General features: G+C 39.5%; 1 protein-coding gene across 3 annotated transcripts; it reads right to left on the bottom strand.

The window, feature by feature from the left end:
- Positions 1-1,196: 1,196 nt before the first annotated feature.
- DUT (deoxyuridine triphosphatase) lies at positions 1,197-12,531 on the bottom strand. Of its 3 annotated transcripts, none has more exons than XM_068410543.1 (7): positions 12,385-12,531; positions 11,648-11,842; positions 10,041-10,132; positions 8,883-8,927; positions 2,999-3,073; positions 1,989-2,059; positions 1,197-1,545 (listed from the first exon to the last, which is right to left on the bottom strand). In XM_068410543.1, the coding sequence occupies exons 2-7, from the start codon at positions 11,806-11,808 to the stop codon at positions 1,489-1,491; spliced, it is 501 nt and encodes a 166-aa protein (XP_068266644.1). In that variant the 5' UTR covers positions 11,809-11,842; positions 12,385-12,531; the 3' UTR covers positions 1,197-1,488. The 3 variants fall into 3 exon arrangements, with proteins under 3 accessions (XP_068266644.1, XP_068266642.1, XP_068266641.1); XM_068410541.1 differs by having other exon boundaries at positions 11,648-11,810; positions 12,385-12,465; XM_068410540.1 differs by lacking the exons at positions 11,648-11,842; positions 12,385-12,531 and adding exons at positions 11,373-11,589; positions 12,206-12,277.
- Between the last annotated feature and the right edge of the window lie 4,999 nt (positions 12,532-17,530).

Genomic DNA, 17,530 nt, shown 5'->3' with positions numbered 1-17,530 from the left:
CTGCTTATGAAGGTCTGGGTATACAGATAGAAGTACAGTGTTGTGATAAGGGTGTAGGGGTAAAAAAAAGACTGATTGATAAGCATATAATGCACATGGAGGAAAAGACTTGCACCCTAGTAAAAGATGAACGTACTTCTTGTTTCAGCACTGCCAAGTCAATGCAATGACTATCCTATGGTTGAAGGAATCTGAATGCTGTCATATTACACTTTATTTTCCATCTCCCTGGGGAAGGAGGGGTAAAATGTATAAAATGTGCACTGCACCTTGAGCCTGCTTCACTGGAAATGGTTAGTCCTACACAATGACATGAAACTAATACCAACAGGATTATTATGATTTGAGACTACCAAGGAGAAGAATGCTGTGAACATCTTAGTCTACAAAAGGGCCTACCCTTCCACTGCTGAAACACTACTTAAAGCACAGTATTTCATACCTGTGACCTTTCAGCTAAGAAAAATCTAAAAAGAGAATACAGACAGCTGCAGGAAAAAAAAGAATGAGTGCCTCACACTCTTTTCTAATTCTTTTCTGTGAAGTGGCAAAATACTCAAGGTTCTTTCCTTTTTGTCCCTTCTCTTGCGTGCATGTTTTCACCTGAAAGCTTTTGAGTCATTTAAGAGATTCATGCACTTAAAAGAAACAATCAGGTTCGGGACAGATTCCAAAAGAGTTCTATGTTAACTGGTCAAAGTAGAACTGAAAAAATCAGTTTGTGCACTGCTCCAATAATTCAGAATCTTTCTTCTATACAGTAACTTATTAATGAATTTGTCGACAAATATTTCAACAGCATACTTCATAGCATTTGTTTACTGTACAGAAGTTATTTCCAGATGAGTTGTGTTATTTAGCTCAAATACTGTATTGCCTGCTCTTTAATAGAGAGCTGAGAAACCGGCTGTTTGAGGATCAGCTAAGGATCAAAGCCAGAACGTTAGCTTCGAACAGAAACACAAGTATTTTGACAGGTTGTAAAAGATGCAATATTGAATATCTTTGCCTTATTCTGATTTATGGGTCAGAGTGGGAAGTCATATTGACATCTGTATTATCATTAATTCTGTATGAAATAAGCTGTCAGAATGAAATACTGAGCTACGTGGAAGATAGCTTTCAGAAGATTAACACAAACTGTCAAGGGAACCATCAGCCATTTTAGTTTAGATGAGTAAAATAAAATCAAATCATTAAGTTATTTTTTAATTTATTAGACTGTAATCAGCACATAAACAATGAGTTCTTATTACTGAGGACCGAACATCTAAAAAGAAAAAATGATCCATCAACTAATCAATCAAGTCTGTCATGCACGTCTCCCCATAATGCAGATGAACCCACTGTAAAAAATAGACAGGAGGACAGATAGAGAGGAGTCTGAATAAAACTTGAAAATTTGTTTATGTACTCCAAAATCCCACTTCTAATTCAAATGAAAATTTAGAAACAGCATAACAAAAAAAAAGCATATTCAAGCAATTTTCAGTTCTTTCCAGTAGAACCAAAGCCACCTTCGCCACGTTCTGTATCATCTAGAGCCTGAAAGACATCAATTATAAGTTGGTTTAGTGTCTTAACTTGCCTTTTGTTTCTATACAACAGATATAGTCTATCATAGAGGAAGGTACATTTACTGTAACAATAGCTATAACTGAGAAACTAAACCAAAAAATTTAAGAGACATTTTAGAATATCTTTTGTACAAGTTTAAACAAATCTCACATTGTGAGACAACTGTTTCTAGTACATACTGAAGTGTTTCTCAAGTACCTGTTAACTCTGAAAACTACAAAAAAAAATCCACATAAATGCATGCAAAGCATCGTGATTTTTATTCAGATAGCAATGCTACCATGCAGTTTTAACACTGAAAGTAGTTTTAAAGCAAAGTATTTATGTATACCATGAATTTCAGCTTATATACAACTATCTTAAACTATTAATTATTGAAAATAGCGGAAATATTTTCTTGGGCAACTTACTTGAACTTCTTCTAGCTCAGGATAGTAAATGCGTTCACAGATGAGCTGGGCAATCCTATCCCCTTTCTTAACTGCAATGAAGTTAAAATATTATTAGTTCCTTCAAAAAAAAGTGAACAATCAATATAAAGTTTAGACAATCCCCCTTCAAGAGTTATCAGAATGTACTGAAGTGTAAACACTTATTTGAAACTTAGTTAAGCAGATTTTAATAGTCCCAGAAAAATACAGGCGAAGATAAACTTGTGCTTAGTCCTTTTAAGGTGAAGTTTCAGCAGCAGTGCCAGCTCAAGGCATCTCGCCTCATTCCTGCTGCCATATTGTGGCAGCTTAAGTGTCATTATGCATAAATACTGCAGAGATGGAGAGACAGCTGTATGTATAATGTAGCTCCTTTTGAGAACTAGACCCAGGAACCTGAACTGATAAAAGGAAAACAAAATTTCTGATTAGCACCCAATCTGGTTCACAGAACTTCCCCAAGAAGCTTGTGCTGTGAAGTTGCAGAAAAGGCTGCAAAAACACTGGCAATACTGTAACTGGGCCCTGAGGCTTAAAATTGGGAGTTTGCAGACAGTGAGCATGATTTAAGGGAAAATTGTATCTTTAGTAGTCATGTTTCCCAGGATCCTGGAGACGTTTTTATCTCAAATACTGCTCAGCTAATTTTTTTTTTTTTTTTTTTGGGAGGGGGGGTAACAAAGAAACAATACAAAGTTGTACTTCAGTACAGCTCATCAATCTAAAGCTTAGCTAAGTAGGGTTTTTTGTTTGTTTCGGTTTTGTGGTGGTGTGGTTTTGGGGTTTTTTTGCATGCTACCTAATTTGCTAGGAGTGGAATCTTTTCATGTTTCCTTGATAGGTCATTGTTAAGTTTTCACGGTTTTGTTAACTGTAAGAAGAAAAATATTCTCAGCTAATTCTAACTCTTCATAGACTTTTAAAGAAAAATTAGTTTCTCATTTCCAGTCAGATGGCTGAAAACAGGCTCTGCCAAGCTTAACACTTACCTTCAAAAGTCTCCTTGCCAAAGTTGAAGAGTACCACACCCACATTTCCCCTGTAATCCTCATCAATAACACCAGCTGTCATAAGAAAGAATTAAGAGGGATATCCACTTAATAAATGTTGTCAGTATATTAGATAAGTAGATTAGATAAGGTTTAGATTAGTAGATGATTGCAGTATCTCATATTGATATCCTTTATATTACTCATGCACAATTAAACAATATATAGAAAAATACTGAAGTGTCTAAAAATGCTAATCAATCTTGCAGAAAGAACTGAAAAACACCATCACACATCAAGAAGTGTTTTACCACTGTACTACTAATTTTAGTTGTAATACCCTATCTGAAATCAAGACAGCTGTACCAAATTCAGGCTCCATTTGTTCTGCTAACTCCAGCTCTTTGAGTGTCAAGCAGAAATCTGTTCTTAACTCTAACATTTTTATTTGAGAGCTACGGATTTGCACAGATCCAAATCCTGGATCTCAGGCAGGGTAACAGAACTAAAGCTTTAAGGAATTGATTGTCATTCAGCTACATTCAAATCTAAATACTGTAAAACAAGCTTGCTCTTATATATACACATTGAAATAATCATATTCTGCTTCTTTGGGATTTTTCTCTCAGATACAGGAAGCATATTTCCAGTAGAAAAACTGGAGTTTGGGCTTCCTTGTGGACCAAAGTATGTATTTTGAAGTCTACTTGCAGAAATTTCAAATACTAAGATTACACGTCATTCCAAGATGTTCTCAGACTCATACAAAGTACTACCTTTAGAGATTATAAACACCAGAGGAAATTGTAGTATGACTATACCTTGAAGTTTCAATGTTGAACCACAACATACACACTTAAGAATAGAAAACTGAGGGCTTAGTTTCTTCAGCTGAGTGAAAATGTTGCAGTATATATGGTCCATAGTTAGTGTACAATCTCTGCGCTAGTTATAGTGTGTGAAAAATGTATTTATACAGCTCTCTTTCCCTTGTAATGTTACGGGTTAATCCAATCACATTTCTGAGCAGCGTCCTAATTAAGGTGCTAGTAACACTGGGAGTATCCCCTGAGTTCTGAAAATTCAGAAAAACATGCAGTTCTCGTTAACTCACTGGTATTTAACTGCATGCAATTGCTTAAAGGGACCCTAATTACAGAGCACTGTCAAAAGTAACAGTGAACAAACCATAGGGGTTGCTGTGCATGAACATTTTCCAGAATCAAAAAAATAATTTAAAAAAATCTTGAATGTAGCATTCAGTTCAGTTGATTCAGAGACCTTGATGTACTGAAGCTACATGCACAGGTCTTGTACTGCTTATTTGGTTTAGGTTACACCAGCTTTCAGAAATTCAACTACGCATCAGTTAAACTGAGAACCACAGTACATCACTTATATTGGTGATCACAGAGCTTTCTTGCACAATTTCTACCACAGTTCAATGTTGCAATTCAATACTTAAAATATTAAAAATCAAATCCTATGCACACGTGTGAAGTGTATGAGCAAAAAAGGCTGAACTATAAAACAGTAACATGAAAATTTTGCCGCCTTCTAGCAAAGTGCTATTCCTTTCGCCTTTTTAAATATCAGATAATCTAGAGCCCTTACGTAATTGCTAAACCAGGGGTGACTAAACAGTGCTAGCTAAAGAGTGTTACACAAAAAATGTGCTTTGTTTTATACAATAGTGGACACTGAGTCCATGCTATGTAGATGCATTACAAAAAGAGATTCAACAAACTTGTAATGGCAGCACAATTAATTCTAAGCATCACTCAAGTTGTGCAATCAGTTGCCCATTACTTTGGTGTATTTGTTCACATGAGTCAATGAGCTGGAGAGCTGAAAGCCAGAATTCATATCTGGCACATAAAATTATGTACATATGCTCATAAATGCATATTAAAAGATCATTAGCTCTTTAGATAAATTCTTAATTTGACAAACCATTCTCAAGTGTTTCTATACAGCTAAGACATTTTTCTAGACCATATGCTGGGATAGATATTGCTACGCATTAGAGATTGATAATGGAATTTGCTACTTTAACATAACGAGGGCTAGTTTTATTTCTGCTCTGATATAACAGCATACTCAAAACTGATTACTACAGATTACTAATTCTATTTAAATGGAGATTATGCTTTTATATGTATAAAATGTACCAATTTAAAAGTAGTATGGTTAGATTTATACATGCAAGAAACACTTGCATGTCACATTTTTGCTGGAATTATCTGAAGAAAATGTATAGAACAGAACAACTGGGGCTACTTAAAGTCATTCTAAATTAACTTTTCTGCCTTCATGTCTCTGACAGAAAGCAAGTTTCATAATGACAAAAATTGTACTTGATGTACTGGTTAGTGCTTAACCACTAATGAAGCTTTTTGATCTACCAGATGTTGCTGCTATTTTGTGGGAGAGGGGGAGAAAAAAAAAAATGTATCTAAAACTTGGCTTGTATTGGAGTAACTGGAGCTTAATGGCACATTAGTACTTCTAGCCCTGTTTAAACCTGAAACCTTTTTTTTCTGAAAAGGAGTGTTATAATGGACCTATACTGATTTACAATTAATCTAGTCAGATGGCTTCCCTGACCTTTAAACAATGGCATTAGCACAATCTCAGCTTTAAGTATAGACATTGGAATTTATTTTACAAGCATTTGTTGAAAAGGCTGTCACCTGCCTATGAACACATACTGAATTCTTTTGACCACCTATTTGACTACTGCTACAGACTGGCTCCTTAGGATCTGAAAACTGTCTGATAACTAAAGATGGAAAAGATTGATGAATATTTCTGTGGCTGAACTGAAGTCAGCAACACTGAAAACTTAAGTCACTCGTATTATTCACTAGAGGGCGGAAAAAAACCTCTCACTAAAACACCATAATTTTCTAAGCTTAGCTATAAAGTAAACACCTTGTAATGGTTCTACGGATTGTATCGGATGTATTTTCTAGCAGGCAAGAATTGCACTTCCTGCACACTTTTGAGGATGAAAGCTTTCCAGACAAAGCAGAGAGGAAGAGTAGGCTTCTTCCTTAAAAGCATACCCGATACAAACAGAAGTTGCAATTAGAGTTGAAGTTATGTATTAAGATAATAACATTTAAAAATATGTTCTGTGCCAAAACAATTAGTCTAATGCTGTGCTGAGTGACTGAAACACTGTCAAAGCCATGATAATTTCAAATTCCATTAAAGGCACAGCTGGGTAAAGATTTCATGAAATTAATTCCCTACTAATCACTTTCTCTTTAAATGTATTATACCTCCACTGATATAGTGTTACTGAGTTTAACCACCATGTGGATTTTGAGTTCAAACTACCCTATTTGCATCAAAGAATGTATGATCTTTGGAAGATATAGGAAAATATGATCCAGGAAGACCCGATCAGTTTTCCTTCTGCATGGGGTTACAAACTCACTCTATGTAACTGGGCATGCTGGCAAAACACATTAACATCCTTGGCATTCTGTTATTCTGGAACAGCAAGTTGCAATAATTATATACAGTGCTGAGGACTAAGGCACTTTTCTGAATTATGTGTATTGGGTGGAAATCATCTAAGTCACTTTTGGAAAAAATCATGCATTGGCATTGGCAGTCTGACATTCTGTCTTGCTCTGTCAGAAGCTTGGAATGTCACTCGTTGGGAAAGCATCCACACCTAGCAGATGTGAACATATTCTTGCATGATCCCAATTTTTCTCCCTGACCCTTAGGACTTCTGACAATGTATTTTTACTTAAATGGATATGCCCTCATTATGACAAAAAATACTTCTGCAGAACAAGTTAAAATTATGTAACAATTGTTTTGGTTTATTTGTTGTTGTTTTTTTTTGGTGTGGTGGTGGAGGCTTTTTTTTAATAAGTTCTCTACTAACTTGCAGTAATAGTTTTTACTCATGGTTTGTCAACTGACAGCTTTTTTTAAAATCTGAACATAGGTCATCCTGCTAAGCACTTCTGGTTGCCTTCTGGTATTTCCTAGGTTAACTTCCAGATTGAAAAGACTGTTACAGAGCATATGTATTTTTTCATATAAACAAAAAATTTGTTTTAGAATTGTCGCTTTAAAGAACCACGCTATAGTAGACCATGTATACTACAGAGAGTCATAGGGGTGTACAGAATCTTTGATTCCCACTTAGTGCTCTTTTGTATGTCATCCAGCAACACTTAAAAAAACTTAGTGTTACAGACATGCAAGAATCAATTCTTATTTAAGACAAAGCCTGAATGACACAAAGCCAGCACAGATGCTCCCCTTTAACCTCTGATATCAGAACTGTATCACAGGCACAGCCAGACTTTGATAAACCATAAAGCAGACAGAATAAAGTAGTTCTGCAGCAGCTCTAAATTATACTGGAAATTGCTTTGCTTTTTTCATTGGCTTGGCATCAGAAAGAGAAAGATGCCTAGAGTCACCCTTCTTCACCTCTAGAGCGAAGCCTATAAGCAAGTAAAGGCTGAGTACCACTGTTGTAGTTAGTCTCTCTTGTTTAACACTGGGGGGGGAACCAACAACAACCAAACAACAAATCAACAAAAAACCCCAAGAACCTAGCGAAGAGGAAAAGGCCTCAACTTTTCAGCACAATTTTCTTGTCACCTTCCATTATGACTCAAATTATAATGTGCTTGCAGAAAATGTGCTCTCTCTGCCACCCAGCACTTTTGAAGATACCCATTAGATGCATCTTCTTTATGTCATTACATCAGAAATGTAGGTTTTGGTTCTTTTACTATAATCTATCACCGGAAAAAACAATTGCTTAGGGTTTTAGGAGGCAGAAAACATTTTACTTAGAACTGTATTCTTGTACAATTAGAACAACAAAATACACATTTAGTGCTAGTTAAATTGCTGTGGTTACTGCTGTGCTCAGAATAACTCCACAACAATCTCAACGGTGAGAACTTGTGTGCAATGTAGATGCCATTGTATAATACAATACTTAGAGAATCTGCGTGTGCTCTGATCAGCCCTGCTGCAAAACTGGAATTAAACTTTCAATATAATTTACTTCATGTTGCACTTATAGGGATATGGCAAAAGGACAGTGAGGCTTGATGGAGGCTTCTGATTATAGCTATGTCTCTAATAATTGTTTTTGAAGAGATATCTGTGAATTTCTAATTAAGATAAAAGAAAAGCTCAAAATATTTAAAAAACCCACCTTGTTGTTCAAAATAAATCTGTTGCTAGTACTAAACAAACAAAAAAACCCCAGTGATGACTTGTAGATAGTGGGATTTTAGTTTTATTTCTGTTTCAAAAGACTTTCAATTTTTAATTAATCTACAAAGTTACAAGTTTAAATTTCATTTGCTTTACATAATTCGTTACATTTTCATCAGTAAGAGTAAACTAAAGCTCTTTTCAACTTACTAATCAATTCTACCCACAGTAATGGTGTATTCCAGTGCTTTCTATCATTCCTTTTGAATACCATTACTATATATTCTCTGCGTAAAAGCATATCATTATTGATTTAATTCATTCAGATCTTACACTAGACTGAAAAGAACCACACAAAGATGTTTAGTGAAAATGGATAAAGCAGAATGTAAAAAGTCATCTTTAAAGCCTAAACCAAAAAATAACTTTATGCCAGGCATTGCCTACAAAAGTACAATATGGTTATTATTTTTAAAAAATTAGTAATATTTTTATAATTCAGCAGGTTTTTAAATAATTATGATGCACTGGCTATCTGAGGTATTACCCAGTTATCTCCTTTTGCCAGACTACCAGTGAAGCTAGCATTATTTATTTACACATATTACAATGTGAAATTAAGGCACTTCTGCAATCAAGATTTACAAAGGCTTAGTAAAAAGAACAAAAATCTTACCACCAACATCTATGAAGTGCTTTGCAGCTAAACCAGAACGTGGTGCTAGAAAACAATAATTTTTTTGTAAGTATAATAATTTATTTCTTTTAAAACTCTTACACAATATTTATAGGTTAGATGATAATGTGTTTGCACAGAGTTGTGGCAGCAAGAACTGTTTCCAGTCTTTCTAAAATAAACATGATTTTACAGGAACTACTGTAAGTGTTAATGTATATATTAAACAAAATAACAGCTGCTACAGGCTACAATAAAATTGCAATCTTTAAGTGACATAAGCATATCTTTATTTAGACCACCAATTGCAAAGTAGGTTTCTCCAAGGAAGGCGGCTGGAGCAGATGATGACTGTCTAATCTTGGTTTATTTTTGGCAGCTACCACTGGTTTGGAATAATCTCAAAAGACTATGAGGTCAATCCATTCCAGTTACGATTGAAAACAATATCTGGCAAACAATTTCCTAAGAAATAGCATGCACAGATAAATTAAATGATGTGCAAGTGTTTTTTTTACTTACCTAAGCCTACTTTGATGTGCTAAAATGTTACTCTCTTCAAAATTTTCTTTGTCTGGGATAAGAGAAATGCACATGCATTCTCCCTTTAGATGAAAGGACACGGCAAACTCTGATCATGCTTTTCCACTGGAGTGGCTATCGCTTTTTTTACTTTAAGAATTTATACATAATTCAGAAAAAGAATGCACAAAACATAACAAAATATCTTGTACAGATTCTCTCAAGTATTCTGTCACAAAAAGTAGTCAAATTCTACTACACTAGTACTCTTACTTCAGGGTTAATTTTTAAACATCTGGGGTGTATTTTCTTTATGTCTTTATTACCTAGTGGTCTGCGATTTGAATTCTGAAACTGCAGAGAAATAATTATCTATCTATCTGTTGCATAGCCTATAAAGTTGTAAGTAGCTTATGAAAATTTTTGCTAATTATCTTTTTGTCACTTGACATACACCAAACCTAAATGTATTTGACAAGAAACATCTATTACAAGGCTTAATAAATCACACGGCCACATTACACCTTTTTTTTGTGTAGACTAATTCTGAAAGCTTTAGGCAGAATCTAAATGTGAAGATGGCGTCAAACCTGTTCTACAATGACTCTGCAGCCTTTTTATAGCCTGTTTACTTACCTACTCTGCCATAGCATCCAGAAGGAAGTGCAATTTGAATGTCTGTTTTCACTACAGCCTTTTCCATGGGTGGTATCACGCAGTCATAGGCACTACATTAAAGAAACAAACACTAGTTTATATAGAATATGTTGAAAATTTTCTTCTCGGTAACTTACGGTACAAAATTACCCAAAATTACTCCTGCTGGGAATTTATACCATGGAATTTATACAAGAAATATTTCCAGATCTGCAATATCTAATGCAGGTCCTAAACAACAAGATATTCCCATTTTGATGGTGCTATCTTAAGATTTCAGTAGTGCCATTTGAACAGCATAGTCTTAAGACTGCTAGTTTAAAATGTTTTTTTAACTGGTAAGATAAAAAAATACAAGTTTAACTTTAAATTAACCATTAGGTGAATGGGGTTGTGCAATTTTTGTGCAAAACCAGAAACTTTAAGGATAATACACTCTTCTGATTAAGCCTTCTACAGCAGATGAACTAGTTGTAATCAAAAATAATAACCTATTAAGTTAAATTTTAGGCAACAATGTTGTTTTTTTCTGAGCAGGTCAGAAGTTCACAATTCAGGTGATTCTCTTGGGAACTGCAAACTAGAGATATTTTAATAACTTTACGAAGCCACCCAACTGGAGCCTTGATGAAAGGCAGTGGTGACAATACCACAGTGAGACTGTTCTACTTGTTTAAGGCAAGCATATCTTGGCCTTGATGAAGAACTGATTTTTAAACACTGGGAAGCACTGAAAGATTTTTTTATGAAACTGAGTTTTTCAAAGTGTACAGTGCACCGCTGTAACAAGAACAAAAACCTGGTAAGACAAAAGGAATACAAAGGAAAAAAGTGTCAAGTGTGATGAAGCAAAGCTTCAGGAAGGAAGTCAGGCAAAGGAAGAAAAAGACAGGCTGCTTATTTTAATACTAAAAAAGACAAGGCAGAGGAGGTCACAGTGGAGTTCAGTTATAACTAGTGACTGTATTTGATCACAGAAGCACCATGCAAACAACCACAAGCCTAGCTGCAGATATTCCTGAACATAGTGAAAACCTTTGCTTTGGTTCAAGCAAACCAAAACCTAAGTCTGTACAGCAACCCGCATGGTTCCCGGCTAGAAGCATTATCAAACTGCCACAACTTCCTTTGGCAGGCAGCACCTAACAGCCAAGAGGAAAGCAGAAAAGCATAAGCACCGGCAGGGAAGGGCCCACATGCACTACCATTTTTTTTTCTTTCAATAGGAAGGCACCCAGTCAACGCTGGCGCCAACAGCAACTCAGGCTCATGTGTCCAGGCCTGACTTTTAGCCAACGGCTGCATCGCTACCTGATGAAATCGATGCTGCAGCACGACTGGACCACAGACCTCCGGAAACGAAGGGAGAGGGATGGAGGAGCAAGGGAGCTAACGAACAGGCCAGCTCTGGCCTCCTCTTCTGCAGGGCCGGCGAGCCTCTCCGGGGGGCTCTGCTCAGGAAGAGGACCTGCCTCCCAGCCGCCGGAGCACCGAGCCAAGGGGCTCGCCGAGCGGGGTGGCGGAGCCTCTGCCGGAGAGGAAACGAGACGGGACGTGAGCTCCTCCCCTGGGTGGGGTACCCTCACCTGTATAGATCGTAGCCCGCAGCCCGAGCAGAGCCCCTGGAAGGGGCGGAGGCGTTTTCGGACAGCTTAGTAAAGCGGAGCCGTGCGGTGGGCTCCCCGGCTACCGAGCGGTTCTGCCTCTTGCTGGGGGACGGCTGCAGGCCGGCCGCGGAGGAGGGCATCGCTGAGCGGGGACGGGGAGGCGAGAGAGACCCGCTGTGAGGGGAAGAGGGAAAAGCCCGCGAAAACCGGCACGGCCCACTGAAGGCTGACACAGAGGGGGGAATCACTCCATCCCCGGCCGCTCTCTGCGCGGTGTACCCTCGCCACCCCTCGCCGGTGAGAATGGCCTCGCCCGGCTCCTCCTCAGCGCCCATACTCCCCGGGCCCTCCCTGAGGGGCCCCTCACGGCGCTGGTTCCCGCCCCAGGACGTCGGGCGGGACTCGCCGGTCGCGGCGCCCCGTAGCCCCTCCTGGTCGCGGCTGGGTGGCCCCTGAGGGATGGGGTCCGCGGCCGAGCAGGGCCGCAGTGCGGCTGGGCACTGTATGCTCCCCCCGATGCTCCCACCGCCCCCTTACTGCGCCTGCGGGGGTGCAGGAGCCGCCTGAGGCGCCGGGCCAGCATAACGCCGTCGCCGTGTGGCGAGCGTGCCGCCGCGAGGCCGCCCGGCGCTCCCTGCCGCTGTCCGGCGGTAACAGGGTCGTGGGGCGCAGGCGGAGGGCGGCGGCGCCCCCTTCTCCCCCTACCCAGGGTCTACCTGCTATGCGGCGCGGCGCAGCCTCTCCGCCAGCGACCCGGCGCCGCGGGCCTCCGCGGGACACGGTGGTGGCTGTGCCGCGGGGTGGTGGCTGTGCCGCGGGGCGGCGGCCGGACCTCGCGGGCGCTCAGCGTTGCCGGGGGACGCGATTGCGGCAGCACGGGCGGGCGGAGCCAGGACCCGCGGCGGAGAGCGCAGGCCCTGTCACCGGGCCGCGCTGGGGGACCGAGCGGGAGCGCGGAGGCGCCTCGCAGCGGGCACTTGGGCTGTGACAGCTCCCTCCGGGGAGTCGCCCCGCTCCGTTACCAAGTCGCACAGCAAGCGTGGCCGGTAGTGCGGGTGGCGTACCGGGAGTGCTGCCTGGCGTCCTGCGGCAGATAACCAGTATCCTTCGGAAATTGTCAGGCAGTGACAGAAGCGTTTGCCTTATGAAAACTGCTTCCCCTCCTTCTCGAGGCGTAGATAGGAAAACCTATCAATGCTCTGCCTGTCTTGTTCTTCTGTCTCAGAGCAGAGCACTTTCATGATTTCACTATCTTTGATTTTGATATTCACTGCCCTCTTGCCATCCCGTCTATGAAAGACTTCCCTAAATTCCCTCACAGCTCTCCATGCTGTGCACTGACAAGAGTATCCGTTGGATTCATAGTTGCAAAACAGGTGCTTGACCACTCTGATGGATGTATTTTTCTCTGTGCAAAATAGCTGCAGACTGTTGGAGGTCTGTTTGCTAGTCTAAATTTTGTCAAACAATGGTTCTTTGTGACTTAAGATCGCAGTGTGTGTGATTGTCTCCTTGCTATGTTACACTTCTTAAATGCAGCCAGATGGCAGTGAAACCATTGCTACACATTGCAGTCCAATTGTGAAAAATATTTTGAAGAATGTCCCAATTTGGGGTTTCTTTTATTGCTGTTCAGCACTTTCAGTCTTAATAGCATGCACTGTTTGAGAATATGTATGTATCACAGACCTATGTGAAAAAGCATCCTGCACTATAGTCTAGAAAAGGACTAATTTTTTGAATGGCCTGGCTCAGTGAGGCAGGCTGGGTTCAACACTGCGTCTAAGGCAGCCAGGAAGTCCATAAATAGTAGATAGGAGGACTCATCCAAATGTATTATCAAGGAGAAAGGTCTCAACTGGGTGACACTTTTTTCCCCATATCTTTACAATGAAAAAAATTCTATGCTTAAAGTCTGGGCAAGTTTGTCTTGGTCCTGGGAATGTGCTGTTTGCTCTGCAGCTAGTCACTTAGTCAACATTCCTCCATTCTTGATTGCTGATTAGTGCTGCTGTCCATTGGGCATTTCCTCCTGATTTTGAAAAACAATAGTGAGATAAATTGAAATTATCTGCCTTACCTAGGTTGAGAGTAGGAGGTGGAGGCTGCTTTGTTGTACACAGAAAGAAACATAGAGCTTCTTGCAGGGATAATAACCCGTAAAATTCTCCCCACTGAAGTTTTGGTGTTAGAATGAGCATCTTTATTAGAAGAGAATTGTGGCTTTAAAAGAGAGATTCCCCACCCCAGTCTCACTTAGAACAGCTGTCGCTCTCACAGTGATTAAGGTTTGTAATTTAAAAGGCTACTGTTAGGGTATTTATTTATAATTAAGCTCTATTTTTGATCATGTGTTTTGCTGTACAGTGTGGGGGACGGTGGAATTTTGCCATTGCTTTTTACTCTGTTCCAGAACAACCTTAGTGCTTTATTTTGTTTGAAACAGAATTTCCTCTGATGAAATTCCAGCAATGGCGTGACTGTGGGTTATTGCTCTTTTTATTTGTGGAGGATGTGAGCTAAAATTTGCTATATTTGTTTGTTGTTGCACTGGCACAGCTACATTTTCCATTTTTCTTAGCAGAGTCAAGGCCAGTGCAAGGTGTTCCTTCAGCAGTGCTGAGGGAGGAGTCTCAACAGGCTACACATCTGCTAAGGGGCTGTGCCAACCAGGTACCAGAATGAATAGATGTTTAAATGGTGGTCTGATATATGCTGAACCACACTGTTACAAACCTTTGATTTTCCTCACCTGTAACTTGAAGGCTGAGTCACTCATTTGGCAAACAGCTGCAGCACTTTAAGGGTTTATTGCCCCTCTGACAAAAGTTACAGTCAGGTAGCAGGGGGAAGAGAGAGAGAGAGTGCAGGATCTTGGAGTGATCCTTGATCGCCTCATTGAAGTCCAATGACAGTCAAGTGGCCTGAGGCAGCAGCTTGAGGGAGACCACTGAACTTCAAGCCGAAGCAGCTGAGGGTTACTCAAATTCTGTTCTCCTAGCTTTGCTGGTAAGTCAGGGACCTCTGCTAGAGGGGAGGTGGCAAACAGGTGTGGGGAGTTAAATGAGTCAATAATAGCTAAAAACTGTTTTCACTGTCTCTACATCTTCAGTGCTAATTCATGTTACCTGTTGCCATGTCTGTTACTTGTAGGCTATTAACCAGTTGCTGAAACAGCTTTTTGCCTTAAAGAAGATCTTGAAATACCATGTGGAATTGTAGAAAAAAGAAAGAAAGATGAGGAACATCTGAGAAATTCTCATTTCTGAGAATGAAGGGCAGCTTGTCTCATTTTGCCTGGCCAGGAGGGCTTTTGGTAGGACTTTTCAAAGATGTAATGAGCATTGCAGAGGTTTAAGACAGGTGAAATTTACTATGCAAGTGGCTGGAGCCTTGTACTTTGTGATTCTGATGATTAAGTGGAGAACTCCTTTGGGTGTGAAGTATGATAGCAGCATCCTCTTTGCACAATGTGGCTTGAGCAGCTGCAGCTCATTCATCAGAATGTGATGCCTTTTTGACTTGCACTATTGAGTTGCTGATTTAAAAATAAAATTAACAAACAAAACAAAAACAAAACAAAACTAATATCTGTTGGGGACTGAAAAATCTAGTGAAAGGCATGTTGAAAAACTGCTGTTCTGGAGCACTAGGTGGGGACACCTATTACCATTACAGAACACCATGCCCTGGGGGTATGTGATCAAGATGGGCAACTTGCCAGTGGTTGTAAAAATGCTTAAAGAGAACGAATTCTTTGAATTATGATGAAATGCTACCTTTGATACCTGCTTGAGCTCCACTAACATTAGGAGGGAAAGGTAAGATTCACTGATGAGAGGAGCAGTAGTGGATCATTTTAACAGGCCCTTAGGCACAAGCTTAGTTGTGCAGGATGCCTAGACTTTTAAAGATGACTCAAAATATTCTTTGTTCTTGCTTCATAGCAACGGTATTTTCACACTTTAATGTCCCTGGTCACCTTATCTATGCTTGCTTTTGTCCTGGCTAATCAAATCAACCCTAGATTATATAAACCTGCAGAGTTGGTAGTGTGATATATGCTCAAAATGTGCTAGACAGCTTTAGAGCCGTGTTTTTTCTAGAGATGTCAACCGTGTAATTAGAATTCAGTTGTTAACGTGGTGATTAAAATTCAGCAGCTGTTATATGCATAATGTGTATAAAAGAGGAAGTGTCTGTTACACTGTGGGAAAGGAGGTAGGTGGACTAACAAAATTTTGCAACCAAAGTTGCAATTTAAGAGTCCATAATTAGTATGCTCTCCAAATTGGTCATGTACACACTTCAGAAATCATGGTGAGGAACAAGAAATAGAAGCTCCTAGGAAACTGCTGTGTGGAAATTACTTGTGAATTTGTGGAAATAACACTTTACTTTCAGGTAGTTAAGTACTGTTGCATCTAAAGTTTGTGCTGCTTGTTATAAATCTGGTAATGTTGTGTGGATACATCTTCTAAAAATCACTGCAGTCTAAGCAAGGAGTTTTACAGTGATGTGTGTTAGTACTTAGTTTTTGATGGCTGTTCATTTAGAAACATACCTCTTGGGATTTATTGTTGCAAAGCCTGCAGTGATGTGTTTGTGAGACAGAAGTGTGAATAGTATTGAAAGTGCCATTGCTGGTTCATATTGTGCTCCTTCTCTATTTGGATCTGCTTCCGTCCCCCAAATCAGTTTGGGTCAATGTTCCCTGTAGATTGAGAATTACAGTTCTTGGGAATATTTAGGAAACCATTGCCACTCTTGTGCATAACTGAAGGACTTTATGCAGGTGTGTAATTCCCCCAGGTCCTTCTGTAGATTGTGATAAGAAACACACTTACAGAAGGCCTAAGCAGAGCCTCCCTAAAAGCTCTTTTTCTCTGTGTTGACTGTCTGGGTACCACATGCAGATTATACCTGTTTGGTGTCTGAAGTGAGGTGGAGAGGATGGTGGCCATTGCCATTCTATAAAGGTGGAAGGACCTGACAGTATGTAACAAGCTCCTGTACCATTGCTAACGTCTCTGCGAAGGATGAGAAGAATCTCCCTGTTTTGCAAGTGCAGAATGTGAAGTCTGGTTTGCTCAGAGCTGTGCAGGAAGCCTAGTATATCTAGGAAACTCTTATATCTGTGTCATGCAGTTAACCTGCAAAATGATCCTTCAACCTGGTTGTAAATGTGTAAGAAGGAGTGAAGGAAGAACATTATGAGAAAATATCAGTATTTCATATCCTGCCTTTAATAGATGGAGAAAATAAAACATGGATTATTGGGCTGCATTACCATGTTCTGCTGAATTGCTGCTGTTGAACTTGGAAAAAGATGAATATCAAATATTTGTCATTTTTGGAGATGGAGCGCTAGATCCTCCACAAATTAAATTCTAATAATTCAAGCAAAGATGGAAGCTGAGGCCCACTTTAAAATAAACAGTTAGTGAAAGTCAGGGTCCCTTGGCTTTCCTGGGCTTAGATTTCAGTTGATCTCTGCAAAGGAGTTGCAGAACTACAGTAATTAAATTAGCTGCATTCCTGAATGGTCTTTAAGTTAAATAATGCTTACACATAGGATATAGCTTTCCCCATTAAAAAGAGAAGCTGCTTTTATTGACAGCTGAAATTATAAAATACTATAACGTTGCAGAACAGAAAATAGAAAAATTACACAACTTAATGGATTTCCTTTATTTTAACTTAGTGTATAATGAATATTATTTAGAGAGTCTAAAATTAAGAGAAATATGTTATATAAATCAAAAAATAAGGCATTCAACTCAGCTAATGGAGTTTTTGTTGTTTTCTAATCATGTAAATCACTGTACATATTACCCCAAAGTATAATGTCAGATTGTATTA

The sequence above is a fragment of the Nyctibius grandis genome, chromosome 11 (genome assembly GCF_013368605.1).
Source record: "Nyctibius grandis isolate bNycGra1 chromosome 11, bNycGra1.pri, whole genome shotgun sequence".
NCBI classification, from domain to species: Eukaryota; Metazoa; Chordata; class Aves; order Nyctibiiformes; family Nyctibiidae; genus Nyctibius; species Nyctibius grandis.
Note: the sequence above shows the minus strand (reverse complement) of the source record. Positions and strands in the feature narration are given on the sequence as shown.

Bases quoted from the DNA above. Each gene is read 5' to 3' on its own strand.
- DUT (XM_068410540.1), bottom strand. From the start codon at position 12,251: ATGCTGGCCCGGCGCCTCAGGCGGCTCCTGCACCCCCGCAGGCGCA. The intron at 2,060-2,998 runs GTAAGTGTTAAG...ACTTCATTGCAG, and splicing joins TGGCAAGGAGACTTTTGAAG to TTAAGAAAGGGGATAGGATT. The intron at 1,546-1,988 runs GTAAGTTGCCCA...GATGTCTTTCAG, and splicing joins CTGAGCTAGAAGAAGTTCAA to GCTCTAGATGATACAGAACG.